Source organism: Ictalurus punctatus, chromosome 17 (genome assembly GCF_001660625.3).
Source record: "Ictalurus punctatus breed USDA103 chromosome 17, Coco_2.0, whole genome shotgun sequence".
Classification (NCBI taxonomy): Eukaryota; Metazoa; Chordata; class Actinopteri; order Siluriformes; family Ictaluridae; genus Ictalurus; species Ictalurus punctatus.
In genome coordinates, this window is record NC_030432.2 from 16,564,985 (window position 1) to 16,580,208 (window position 15,224).

Sequence of the window (15,224 nt, forward strand, 5' to 3'; positions counted from 1 at the left end):
TTTAAACCAATCTACATAGTTTAACCCTCAAATAAGCCATTCATCTAAACTTCTATTTACATCTCAATTTTCAGTCACTACAATTTTCAGTTCTTTGGTAGATTGACATCAAGATATCGGTGTTGACATTAAATCCAGGTAACATTTTATCTTTTGGATTTGGAGTTTATTCCAGTACCAGTTTATAGCACTGGGTGGCAGTAAAGAGCTCCTCTAATATGCCAACGCTGCCAAATCACTTGCAGGGGTACAGATGCTCCAACAATGTGCATGTCAGCAACAGCAGAATGATCTTTGGGTTCTCGTATACTTTACGAGAATAGATGCCTTTGGGATAATTCATACGGAAATGGTTCAGTGTTTTTAATAGGACATTATTGTCTATTGTGCCAGAGCTGTTAACCAGAGCACTAGGCATATTTATTTTATAATAAATGTAAATTGAAAGACAGTCTGTGTACTCTTCCTTGATCTCCTTGGTAAATCATCATTTCTCAGTGGTGTGGAGCATTTAATAAAGAAACCATATTTATTTCAAGAATATAGAGTCAACAATGATAACATTAATAAACACAATCACTATCATGTATAAACTATCTAACACAGAATATAGATCTCTCTCTGATTTGATTTTTTTTTTTTTTTACATGGCTATTAAAATATACTTCAAAGAGCATAAATAATCACATTTGCAATCAACAATCAACCAAATTTAATTAAAAAAAACCCCAAACGTGTCTAAGGGCAGTGGGCTAAACCCCTTCACCTCCATCAGTAATTGCACATAGAGCTCATGCTCACACAACTCTCACTCACACACACACACACACACACACACACACAACTTTCTCTCATTTGGTTAAAGGTAATGACCACATAATATTCAAAACTACACAGTAGGAAAAGTCTGAACATTAAATATTATTTGGAATGTTATGTGTGTCGTCTCAAAATAATATAAAAGGGATGTATCGATACCAATTATTGTTCCTATAGCGACCTCATTTACTCGTGTTCATATTTGTAAAAAATGCTCCAATATCAACATCTAATACCAAGTGAGACTTTGTGACTTTGTGAATTTGCTAGCTAGGTGAGAAAACAAATGTCTACAGCCAACACTAGCTGAGTGAAAACAACAGGTCCTATCCAGTATATTGTTCTTGAAGATCAGCAACTATCAGTTTCAACGAGGGATTCAGATGCAGTGAAGACAAGGAAACATACTTTATTTACAGCTGTAGTCTACAGAATCGCTTTTTCTTTTAAAGCGAAACAAACCCTGCTCTTTTTAAACGGGGGCAACATTCAGAGCTATACGGCACATTCTGTGGCATCTCAGTTTGCTTAATACCAGGTAGCTTACTCTTTTCTCTGTATCATTATGACGAATATAAAAAAAAGCATGTACTCAAACTCTGTAAAAAAAAAGAATTGTATCAGTGCACCCCTACTACAACCCCAATTCCATAAAAGTTGGGATGCTGTGTAAAATGTAAATAAAAGCAGAATGCAATGATTTGCAAATCTCATAAACCCATATGTTATTCACAATAGAACATTGAAAACATATCCAATGTTTAAACTGAGTAAATGTGCTATTTTAAGAAAAAAATAAGGTCATTTTGAGCCTGATGGCCGCAACACGTCTCAATAAAATTAGGACGGGGCAACAAAAGGCTGGAAAAGTAAGTGTTACTAAAAACAAACAGCTGGAGGTTAATTGGAAACAGGTCAGTAACATGATTGGGTATAAAAAGAGTAGCTTAGAGAGGCAGAGTCTTTCAGAAGTAAAGATGGGCAGAAGTTCACCAATCTGCGAAAAACCGTAATTTCTACAACTAATTAACTTAATTAGTTGCAAAATGTTCCTCCAGCTGTTTCTTTTTAACATTTACTTCTCCAGCCTTTTGTTGCCCCTGTCCCAACTTTTTTGAGACGTGTCAAATTTAAAAAAATCATCTTATTGTTTCCTCAGTTTAAACATCTGATATGTTTTCTATGTTCTATTGTGAATAACATATGGGTTTATGAGATTTGCAAATCATTGCATTGTTTCTATTTTACACAGTGTCCCAACTTATTTGGAATTGGGGGTTGTACATCCTGAAGTAAAGAGTGGATATTGAGAGAATGAACTCTACATGAAAATTACACAAAACACACAAGAGCACTAACAAAAAACACACGTCATGCAATCTGTTAATGCACACGAATGTATGCACAACTATACACTCACATACATGCAGACACACTCCGTTATAGGCAATAATCATAACCAAACTATTCTAGAATTAACATACATAAAAAGGAGGGCTCAGTAGGATCCACTTTTCAGTGTAGAATTTTCCTCACTCACACACACACACACACACACACACACACACACACACACAAACACACACAAACCCTGAGGTTGGGGTGATTTTTTTTGCCAAACAAACATTCCAAGACTCGATTGGGAGACTTAATGCTTCAGTCCATGTTTCTGATAAAGCTCCTATGGGCCGCCGCTGTAGGAGTAATCTGCTTTATTGTGCATCACCAGCTTGTTGTCGACAAAATAGAAGCTGTCCGACTGGGTCTCGTAAGGGTATTGGATCATCTCGTTCACTACGAAACAAAGTGCGGAAGACATCAGTTACTGAGCAGCTACACATCCACATTCTGATGTCCCATCCCTAATGAACATGCTATTCGAGAAACTACACTATTAATCTTTCCAATCCTTATCATCCTGTGAAAAAAAACACTCCGATAACCTAATAAGGAATCCGTTTTATTATTGATTTTTAGATTACTATTCAAAAGATATTTCAATTGATTAAACTAATTATTCCTTCCATGCCCCAAAAAACATGTCCGGAAGTGGATTGGCGACTCTAAATTGCTCCTGGTTATGAATGAGCGTGTGAACGTGTGCATGGTGTGCTGGGTCATTAAGGTTGTATTTCTGCCTCAAGCCCAGTCTTCAGGATAAGCTCCGGATCTACCATAAGCTTGACCGAGATACAGCGGTTATTGAAGATAAATGAATTTATTATTAATTTATGGGGGGAAACGGTGGCTGAGTGGTTAACAGGTTTGCCTCGCACCTCCGGGGTGGGCGGAGTTTGCATGTTGTCCCCGTGCTTTGGGGGTTTCCTCTGGGTACTCCAGTTTCCTTCCCCAGTCCAAAGACATGCCCTGTAGGCTGACTGGCATTTCCAAATTGTGTCCAATGTTCCCTGGGATAGTCTCCAGGCTCCCCGAGACCTTGTGTAGGATAAGCGGCATGGAAAATGGATAGATGGATGGATTATTAATTTATTATGTTGGAACGCTGAGTCAGATTTCAGATGTGAGAAATATAATTGTAATTGAAGGCAAATGTGCTTCCACACAGCATAGTATAAACTGGGTTAAACAAAAAGCAGAACTTTCACAAAAAAACAAAAAAAAAAAAACTATTGGCACCATCAGTTTCTTCACATTAGAAATGAGAAAAATACACTGACCCCATTCATGCAAATAAAGCTTCATGAGGAACGTATTTTGACAGTGACAGAAGTGGTCTGTGTGGTAAACGGTCATAAACACAATTCACTTTGCCAGATGGTGGGGTATTCTTACACTATAAAAATGAGCATGCGCAAGCGTTTTACTTGAATCAGCCCTATAGAAGACACTTTTAGCCTGAAGATTCCTGTGAGCATGGCCTCTACTCTGTGCTGGTGCTTAATGAGGATAAAGAAATTGGAGGAGCAGGTGAAAGGGCACTTACTGAGCTCCTCAGAGAGGGGAGGGAATTCATAGATGTGCTCGCAGGTGTTCTTGCTGCTGGGGATACAGAAACCAAACTCAAAGTCGAAGCTCTTCAGTAGCCGTCCTCGGAAGTAATGTCTCTCGATCATGCGGAAGTTGTTAATAGGAATGTCTCCTACTGTGAACTCCACCCTGCAGTGGTAGGGGGAAGACTAGTTACTCTTCAGGAAAGATTTCTATTGGCCATGTGCTGAAACATGGGATTTCAACTCCAATTAGACAATGTATCTCTCATTGATTCACATGTTTTCCTTATATTAGTGGCCACCACTACATTAAACCTTAAATAGTATGACCTCAAATGTTAGTTTCTTTGCTGATTGGTGTAGCTTGGCCTGAAATGATAAGAAATGAATGGATCAAATTGTATGAAAATTCAAATGACGTTTAGTGACGAATAGTGGCAAACTACCTTTTTTAGCCTCTTGGGTATTTTTTAATGCCTGAACTCTCTTTGGGTTTAATCAGACGAATGAACCACTGAAGCGTGATACAATGGGCAGCACACATACTAGGTTTATAATAGGGTCATCTAGAGCCATTGGGTTCTGAATAGTTTCCGTGCCCTGTACTTACGTAGCGCCGACTTGTCGTAGCCGCAGAAAAGCTGGAGTGAACTGGTAGCGCACAAAGCGTCCGGCGTTTGGGTCAAGGTCCTTTCTTCCGTCCTCCGCGCTCTCTGTGTAGCACAAAGGAGGTGATATTACAGCTTGTGATTCTGAAGCTGTGCTTATAAAGCACTGTATCTAAATGGAAATCAGAGCAAGCATTTCATAGTGTCTATAAGTCTTGTGGGTAGAATGAGGAGCTGGATGGAGGTGGGGGTCACGGTGAGAACTCACCCAGAGCAGGAGGCTTAGTGATCTCAAAAAGAACGGTCCCCGTCTCCATGTCGCGAATCTTGAACCTGGTGAACTCTATCTTGTGGACATTATCCTCTGGACTACACAGGTAATCTGTGGAAATAAAAGGAAACTAACATGAGGTATACTGAGCTTCTTTTGGTAGTAAAACGTGGAACGTTATTGAAATATTTCAGGTCATTACTGGAAATTAAAAGATTCTCATCATGCAGAGGATTACTTATGTAAGTGTTAGTATGCATCATGATGTGACACTGGTCCTTGCGTCACAAAATCTGTTGTGATGATCTCATGTGAGAGATAAAAATGGTTTATGTTCATTTATACCATACTCAAACCTGATTGGTCAGAAGGACCAATCCGTTTGCTCAGTAATAAGCTGTGTTTTTATTGGCTGGTGAGGGGATGACTCTTTCTACCTGCTATAACTTAAGTGAGAACAGGAACTAACTTGTTTTGTGGGTGTTCCACCACATTAAATGCAAGGTCTTGAATACATTAACTACATTTTCTCAAAAGTTCTTTGAATGCTCTCTATACACTTAAAAACTGTTTATCAAGGCTTTTTGAATGGTTAACCATTCCAGCTTTCCAAAGGGGTTCTACTTGAAATCTTTTGTGAAAGGGAAACTATCAGTTGTCTGATTCTAAATAGAAAAGGTTCCCCTGGAAGGACCGGTAGTTTAGGGAACATTTTGTTCCAAGATTGTATGTTTCACATTATATGAGCCATGATTCCTCTCAAGAATGGTGTCAAAATGACTGCAATCAGATACTACTCTTAGAAAAAGGGTCCTCCAAGGTTTCCTTAAAAGGTTTTTAGATGACTGTAAGAGTTCTGTTTAGGGCCTCTAACTGAAACACTGTTGTAGGATTCCACATAGAACCTCAAAAAAACCTCCAGCGGATCAACTAAAGAACCCTTAAGGGTATTAGATAAATATTTTTTCAAGGAGTGTATAGTTTAACATGTCGCAGCAAGGAAAAGATGCGTACTTAAGACAGAGTATGTTTTCCCCTGTGTCCCTTGTTCTCTGCTTCTCTCACCTCCCAAAAACATGCTGGTAGGTGGACTGTGTACTCTAAATTTGTGAATGAGTGTGTGTATGGTGCCCTGCAATGAACTGGGATCCCATCCAGGGTGTATTTCCAGTTCAGATCCAGCGTTCCCAGTACAGACACTAATACCACAAGATGGTGTCATGTGATCTCTACAATTCACTGAAAATTTTACACTTGAGTCCTGAAACAAAGTTAGGAAAATGACAGTGAACACGCAAGGTGACTCATTTTGATGTGCCAGACTCCCAGGACACGTGTCCGCTCACATGAGCTCTCCCTTTAAGGCTGGATAATACCCAAGAAGCTTATACTCTTCACATTATTTCTTTTAAATGACTTGACAGATAAGAAAATTACACTTATATCAAAATTGTTCGTTATTATAAGCCTAAATGTTCATAGAATTTAATGTGTTTAGAAATATGAAAGTTACACTAAATATGCTGCTTTTAGGATATTGATCATTTCCTAAACTGTGAAATTGTCTGGAATGTCACGGCAATTTAAATTCAAACGAAACAAAAATTTTAAGATGGCCTAACTGGTTTGGGGTCTGCGGCTGGCAAGTTCCAGTAAATATAAAGCAGAACATACTGCAAAAATAAACCTAATTTGTACAAATTTGTCTAACGTGCTGAAGATTTAAACTGTTGTGTTTATAAAATAAATGTGCATACTGTGTTCATAAAGAGGTGTGTTGATTTTCACGATTTCATGAAGGAGTCTCCGGCTGCAAAACAGTTTGAGAACCTACATTATAAAAACTAAACAGTATCAGTCTCAGTAATTATGATCAGTAATGTTTAGTGACTAGTACCAATCTGTCACATAACTAAAGCACTGAAAGGTTAGAATGAAGTCATAATGTGGCTAGATCTAAGACTTGTGGATTTGGTCTTAACATATTTGTAAATTGACTCATCATCAATATCCAGGACAACTGTTATGGGCATGACATTGTTTGTATGGCAACTGAGGCTTTTCATCAGGCCTCAGAGCAGCTGGCTTACATGATAAGACAGAGTGATTTATTTACTCTGCAGATGATTTGTGTAGTAATAACTGGCTTGTTCATTTTTCATCTTTCAAATGCTGTTCTTAAGTTTTTGTCTGTATTTTCACAAGATTCACAAAACTCAAGCTCAGTTCAGGAGCAAACTGGTAGGGAAACCCCCCAGCAAACACTATGATATAAAAGACATAGAAGATACCCACTGGTGCTCTATTTTCCATTAGTGAATGCAGACCTGTAGTCTAAAGGTTTTGAAATGGATCTTTCTAGTTCGTAAATTACATGGCACCACTTAAGCCGAGTCAAGAGGATAAGTCAATATAAACTGAGCCTAAAGCAGGTCTAAAACAAAAAGAAAACATGCGTTTGAGTACATAATACACACTGCCTGGTCACTTTACTAGGTACACCTGCTAAATCTTGCATTCATACAAATCAGCCAATCATCCATACAGTATACATATATACATACATACATACATACATACATACATACATACGTGTGTGTGTGTGTATATATATATATATATATATATATATATATATATATATATATATAATATATATATTTATATATATATATATATATATATATATATATATATATATATATATATATATAACGTCTCACGCGGACGTCTTGGTTTTTCTAAGCAAACTTTTGTCCTTGCAAAACGATCATCCTGTCCAGACAGTAAAAAGCACCAAGACGTCTCGCATCTTACCTCATTCTGGCTGTACAGGACATGTAGGGACAACATGTCCTGTACAGCCAGAATGAGGTAAGATGCGAGACGTCTTGGTGCTTTTTACTGTCTGGCTGCCCCTCAGATGCTGACAACAGCCACACTTCAATTCCTCTAATACAGTCACCTAGCAACATGCCTTCTGATACCACTCCAAGTTAAGTGTCTGCTTTTATAGCCACCTGTACGTTCTGGGTAAACAAAAGAAACTATGAGCTGAACATAAGGCACCATCTACATATACTATATATGCACAGTATTATCAAACCAACCTTTCTGCCAAAACGAGGAATCATATTGCTGCAGTTCAGGCTTTCCTTCATTGGCTTCTCATACATTTTGGGATTCAGTTCAAGGTGTCAATAATTGTTTTATGAGCACAGGAGTCTCGCCCTTTCTTGCCCGAATGTGCACATAATTTGGCTACATGATACGGATACTATGAAGTCACCTCATGAACCCGATACTGCGGGTTCATAAGTACTAACAGCTAACTCCACTGTTGCTCATATTGATCACATTTATTACACACTACATATATTACATCTAACGGATTATATATATATATATATATATATATATATATATATATATAGCTACCTTGTACTACTGCTTCATCTGCTTATTATACTCGTCTATATCTATAGATGACTGCTCAGACACTACACATCGCAACTGTTTATTTTACTACCTTTTATACTCTTGTTCCCATCCTGTGACTGCACATAATGTGAGGCTCAGGTACTCTGGAATAAGTATTTCAATGTCCATGACATTTTGTGCACATGATAAATAAACTTGCTGCTCATTTTTGTGACATTAAAATCATTTTTATGTTTTATTTTCTGCATGTTTCTATAATAAAATCACTTGCAAATTGAAAATATCAGACGCCATTTTTTCCCCATAAACCTCACTTAACGATACATCTTCAATCAACAAGATAAGACCATTTCCCTATATCGTCTACCCCTAATCCACACTCTCTGCTCCTAGATATCGGAGCTCTTTTATTCAGTTTTTTTTTTTTTATACTGGCAAAATTGAGAATTCAAAACTGTCTTCCAATACATGTGCTTCTTCTTCTTCTTCTTTCTAAGATTAATATGTACTTTAATTCATTAGCTTTGGGGGAAATTCTAATTTATTTCTGTGTGTTTCCGATTAAGCACTGGATAAAAGATAGTACATCCTTTCCTTTGCTAACCTGCTATTTCTCTAGCATTTAATATTGACATTTTACCACAATAAATGATTGAAGAGGCAGTTTAATTAACCTCAGGCTCCTGTCCAGCACGCTCTGCCACAACAGACCATAAAACAGAAGCTGTCTGTATTTTCTAAATAGGTGGTTTTAAATGATTGTGATCTAACCATTTGTTCTAAATCACATTTCTCCTGGAGCGGTCTTACTGATTTACAGAGTGAAATAAAAGAATATGCCAATAGTTTCAATAGTAGTGGTTGTGTAAAAACAAACTGCATGTCTCACTCCATCCAAGACTCAATCAGCAACAATCACCAGAGGCAGGATAATGTAAGACAGTCATTCTTTCTTTCTCTTCACACATCCCTGTAAAGATGATGGATGAGAAACACTGATCGGTGCAAATTCTGTGAATTTAAGTATTCAGACCATATTTAAAGTTTGTCAATTGCATCATGAAAAATAAGGCCTGTGTTTATGATGCAAGCATACAAAACTTTCACTGTCTGTTTTATTCATCACAGGCAGCCGTCAAACACGGATCGGCCATAGTAGTAAAACCACCTTCCCAATATTGTGTAGGTTCCCCTTGTACCACCAAATCAGCTCTGACCTGTCCAGACATGGACTCAACAAGACATCTGAATGTGTGATGTGGTATCTGGCACCAGATCTTTGAAGTCCTATAAGTTGCGAGGTGGGGCCTGGTGTTTTGGAGATGCAAGCCCCACCTCAATTTGTGTTAATACCAATTTATGTTAATAAACCTGAACTATAAGGGCCGGGCCAGCACCTGCACCTCTTATGAAAGTGAAAAGAGGATATCAGATTATGAGAAATACATGACTTGAGAAGTTCCATGCCAACTGAGAAGGCAGGATGAGGAGGTACTAGGGATATGCAACTATTAATCTGCCATAATTCAAACAGTTTAGCACTTGTCAGTTGAACCATAGCCAGTTTTGTAGATGTGCTGCTAAGGTTCTAGAAAAGCAAACTCATTTAGTTCCAGCAGCATATAACTTGTGTCTTTAAAGTGCACCTATTATGGTTTTTCAAATATTACATTTCATGTAGTGTGTTATAGAGCTGTTTGTGAATGTAAAAACAACTGCAAAGTTTAAAAAAATCAAAGTGCACGACAAACAGAGTTATTGACTCCCAAAAAAAGGAAGCGATTCAAACGTTCAAACAGCTGAAACGAGTCGTTAGTAATTCCAGACTTACTTCCTGTACTAACCTATGTAGGTTTGTAACAAAAACCCCACCTCTGGTCTTCATCAGCTGCTCGCGAACAGACCGAGCTGAAAATTTTTATGGTAGTGGGCGTTTCCTTTTCAACACACACTGACAGCTTAGACCAATCACAACAGGCTGGGACATCTGACCAATCAGAGCAGAGTATCCTCTCTGAAAGGAGGGGTTTAGAATGAATCTTTTAGAACGGATCATTGAACGAGTCGTTTGTGACACTGGGGGGGAAAAGATAATGCTGCAGTTTAAATTATGAGCACGTTAAAGTGTTTTTTGACCTTGGATGCATGTAAATCTAGGAGACCTTTACAACAAAATTAGGCACGTTTCAAAACCATAATCGGTGCGCTTTAAGGCTTGAACATATAGAAGAAAAGGGTTCCCTAAGGCTTCTTTGGATGATTAACAGGTCTAGCTTCCTAAAGACGTTCTACTTGGCACCTTATCTAAGAAGGAAACGCCATGTCGAGCGACAAACTGAAGAATTCTTTAGGGCTTCCCAACCCTGTTCTTGGAGTACTCCCAGGTCCTGCACATTTTAGGTTTCCTGATCTTACACACCTACTTCAACTCAGGAAGATCTGTTTTTTTTTTTTTTAATTACCTGATTAACTGAATCAGGTGTGTGTGTGTGTTAGAGCAGGGTAAACACAGTGGTAATGTGGTGAGCATATGAGCTGCAGGTTTGACCTACAGGAAGAAACGGCTTCATGAACTCATGCTCCGCATCACGGTAAAACATTCAATGCCTGCTTCTGTGGTGATAAGCAACAGCACACATTTGCAAGGTCTGATTCTGAAAGAGACAGAAAAACATCACCAGTTGTCTGCTAAAGAAAAGAATCTTTAAAAAAAAAGTCATCTTAATCAAAAGGATATTTTTCTTAAACTGGCATAAGCTTTTATCCAAAAGATCTTCCAACTTTTAAGCAAAGCAATTGAAATGAAGCGAAATCTGATTCAAGAATATAGCTTGGGTTTGAAGGTTTCATCAGTGACTCTCTGGTGTTTGTAGGATTTGAACTCACGACCTTCACTAGTACAGAATCCCAACATTGATTAAAGCTTGCAATGACACACTGTACATTCAGTTTCTCAGCTAAAGATAATTATGCTGAATTAAAGCTTCAGTTAGGGTGGGGGTGGGGGGGGTTTCCCTTACAGGATGACCTCACCCCTATGGCTATCCACAGGACAATGGACAATGGTTTGATGAGGATGAAAATAACATACATGGTAGGTTATCGCCTTCACGGTCACCACAACACAATCCAACTGAAAGCTCGACTTATGTCACTTTTTGAGTGACATGTTAGACAGCGCTCTCCATCATCAAATCTCAACTTTCAGCTTTTATTTCTTTTATATAGCACATTTAAAAACAACTTGCCCAAAGTGCTTCAGTTATTTTAGAAGAGTGTATAAAAAGTAAATAGTAAGAGATAAAGAGCAATATAATAAAAAAAAATACCAAATAACAATTAACATGCCTACACACAAATTGCCAACAACATTATCGTGCCTACACACACAGAGACAAGTGCTTAAGATTCCCTTCCTTCAAAAGCTAGGATAAAAAGATACGTTTTCAACCGAGATGTAAAAACCTCTATAGATGGAACCTTTCGAATATAGAGTGGAAGACTGTTCCACAATTTAAGACCAACTACCATAAACCCTCGGTCACCCTTTGACGACTTCTTAGAACGAGGGACATCCAACAACATTTGGTCTGTCGATCTCGACGTCCTAGCCACTTGAGACTTGTAGGATTGATGCACTGAAGTGCTGTGATGGCCCAACACCTTATTAAACCACTAAGGTGCTTTAATCCCCTTTTTAATTTGTCCCCCATGTGAAATTATATCATATTAAACCCTATGTGCACGGGGTACACCTTAACAACAGCCCTGCACAACATTTTCCATAGTATATGCATAGAGACCAAGGCCTGGTCCTCTGGTGGCCAGTATGTTGCTCTGACTATGGAACCAACAACACAACACAGAACTCAGGACAAAAGATATGAGATAATTATTCTTATCAAGCTCTGTTCTGCTTTCTGAACATTCTCCTCGAGTAGAAGTCATTTCATGTAACAGTTTTGTATAAAGAGGGTGGTCTTTATTTACATGAAGAGTCCACGTTATCTGTATCCTGTACATGATATATGCAATGCACACTATAAAGATCATCACGATGTGTAAATACGAGCATACGAGATGGGGCGAGGGGTTTATATCTGTAGCATACGCTTGTATGACAAGTAAGATTGTGTATAAACTGATTTTGTGCTCAGTCTAATCCTGGCCTTCTAAGTGGCTCGTTAGACAACTGCTGAGCCTTGGAATTGGATGCACAACTTATTTAATTAAACTTGGGCCAAAAGCCAAAGCAAACAGGGTAGAATGTGTTTCCATAATCAGCACATCAATATGCAGAAACACTTACAAATGGGAAATTTAACCTAGAAAATTTAGGGAATTCTACTGATTTAAAAAAAAAAAAAAAAAAAAAAAAAAAAAAAAAAAAAAAAAAAAAAAGTTTACATCAGTCACTGTTTAGATTCACTGAGTGAAAAATAAATTGCTGAATCACAACAATGTTACAGTATATCCGAAGCCAATTCCGGGAACAATGCAGGAAAACATCCTGGATGGGACGCCACTTCATCACAGGACATGGGGTTTTTTTTGGAGGTGGGAGAAAACCAGGAAAACCTAGAGGAAACTCACACAAACAACACTTTGCTCAGACAGTAACCCAAGCTCATGGCTGAACTGTGAGGTGGCAAGGCTAACTGCTGCACCATTGTACCGACCTCTTACAAGGTTTTTACATAATAACGTGTACAATTATTTTGCATCAAAATATTCTGCATGACTTTGTTTACATCAACACGTAAATTGTGTTAAAATCAATAAATATCTGAGGCACAAAAAGGGGTTTCGTTCTCCTTTATAAGTTGACAGCAAAATTGGGAATTTACTCATCAATATTAATATAGAAATATCAATATTAATTTGAAGAAATTCAATCTTTGTGGTAGGAACAAGGATCACCACATTCCCAACACAAACATAGGGCATTATTTGTTATCCAAACTACCAGTGTTCATTTAGATCCTGCTGGACTTATTTAAAACACTACAGCACCAACAATTTCAGTGAACAGTGAAGCATTTTGTTGTGTATAATTACAAGACAAATCCTGTGTGTTTTTTTTTAAGGCTTGTCTCATTTGCTTAGTGCTATATACAGCAGAGTTGCTGTGTCATTAGTTTATCTGCAGTTTAACACGAGTTAAAAGTGAAACTAGATGTGTGGTTTCTCAAATGCAATTGCTGTGTGCCTGTGGTTTAATGAGCACCTGCATGTCAAAACTAAACCCAATTGCTGTGTCATTAGAAATCGCTCAGATGTCAGTTTATCTTAAACCCAGTGTGCACACGCTTTAGGTGATGTTTAAGGGATATTAACTGTAACTTGAGTACTTCTAAGATTTGTAATAACCTGCTTAAAGTCGTATAGAGTCATGTATTCGGACTTACTGTAATTTACTGTATACTAATGAACAACTTCACTGATGCACACTGTGGTGTACAAATTACTGCGGACCTTTTCATTTCTTTTCTTTCTGATGCTTTTATAGCCTAGATGTGTTGTCACTCAGTGATGAAAAATCACACAGAGTAAATTCTGCACCTTGAGGAAAAATTATGCTTTTAGGGTACTTTTAATTTATATATAATTATATCAAATATTTTATTTTATATATTTTTATTTATTTACCTACTCTGCTTGTTTCACAATTTATGTGATTGTGAAACAATCACAGAAATTCTAATGGTTTCCACTACAAATACCATTACAAACCATCTGCTAACCATTAAAACCCATTACCATTAAGGATCTTTAATGGTATCAATTAGACATAACATGCCATCAACACGAGGCAACAAATTACCATTAGAGGCCCACAGTGACCATTACATTTTCCCTTAAAACCAATACAATTCCCATTATAACCATTAAAACCATTACAAATTCTATGAGATTTTCTATTGTTTTTGAATGTAGCTGATATTCAAAACTGACATTCTTTTATATGTCATTTGGGGTAAAATAAAATAAAATAAAATAAAATAAATAAATAAAATAAATCCACAAAACATCCAATGTTCATTTGTAAAATATTGAGTATTTATTAACAGTATGATAGAACTGGTGAACTGTTTAGGTCAGATATATGACGCCACTTCCGTCCCTCCACTTTAAAGGTTGTTTACATTGATGGCATTTGGCAGACGCCGTTGTTTAACGGCTTGACAGCTAAACGGTTTGTTTATACAAAGCGATAGCTAAAACCTGACACACTAATCCAAGTGTTTAACTCTTGAAATAAGCGTTTTAAACTGCTGCTGAACTTCACACCCCGACCCCAGCCGGCGCACTGGGTTGTTTTCAGTTACTCACTGTCGGTGATCCTCTGAAGGCCGAGCACATCCTCCGGCGTTATCACGGGCTTTTTGAGCAGCTCCTCCTCTGTGGTACACGGCAGTCCTCCCTCGGCCCCCTGCTTCACTCTCATTGCCCAATGCGTCTCCGGTTACAGTGTGAGTGTGTGTGTGTGAGAGAGATGAAGCCGTATGGATCAGAGCACCGCTTTATTTACTTTATCCTCTGTGTACTGAGGTTGCCAGTTTATGTTGTGTTATAGTATTTGACTATTATCCAGGCCGAATGGAAACCTTCAGAACCGATACGCGTTGTAGTTTTGACTCTACCAACCAAACGCCATGTTTACAGTCTAATACAAATACAAACAAGTCACTTCCGAGATTAGACGTCCAATCTGGCAACACGGGCTTTGGTAGCACAAATTCTTTGCACGTTCTCCTCATCCACTCACAGGGTTAGAGCGGATTTATCCCGCCCACAAAAATACTCCCTGGCTACAATGATTGGATGTTGATTTTCACACCGCGTTGTGATTGGACGTTATTAGCTTCGGGGTTGTAGAAATGAAATGTGGATCAGGTTAAAATTATGGTTATGAGTTATGATCCCTAATTCAAACAAATTAAGACATTTTAAGACGATTCTTAAAAAATAAACACTTAATCACACATCATGTAATATTAAACACTAAAATATGTTTCTCCAACATATGTGAAGTACACTCTTACGCCCCTACAGTGGGACGTACCATTTTTTAAAAAACTGCCTTGAGCACTTGAATGCTTCTCTTTGCATTCACTGTGAAGGGAAACCTGG

At 37.9% G+C, this 15,224-nt stretch overlaps 1 protein-coding gene across 1 annotated transcript; it reads right to left on the reverse strand.

Moving 5' to 3' along the window:
- Positions 1-501: 501 nt before the first annotated feature.
- Positions 502-14,851, reverse strand: unc119a (unc-119 homolog a (C. elegans)). The gene is made up of 5 exons (XM_017490162.3): positions 14,424-14,851; positions 4,647-4,760; positions 4,381-4,483; positions 3,764-3,936; positions 502-2,613 (listed from the first exon to the last, which is right to left on the reverse strand). The coding sequence occupies exons 1-5, from the start codon at positions 14,536-14,538 to the stop codon at positions 2,501-2,503; spliced, it is 618 nt and encodes a 205-aa protein (XP_017345651.1). The 5' UTR covers positions 14,539-14,851; the 3' UTR covers positions 502-2,500.
- Positions 14,852-15,224: the final 373 nt, after the last annotated feature.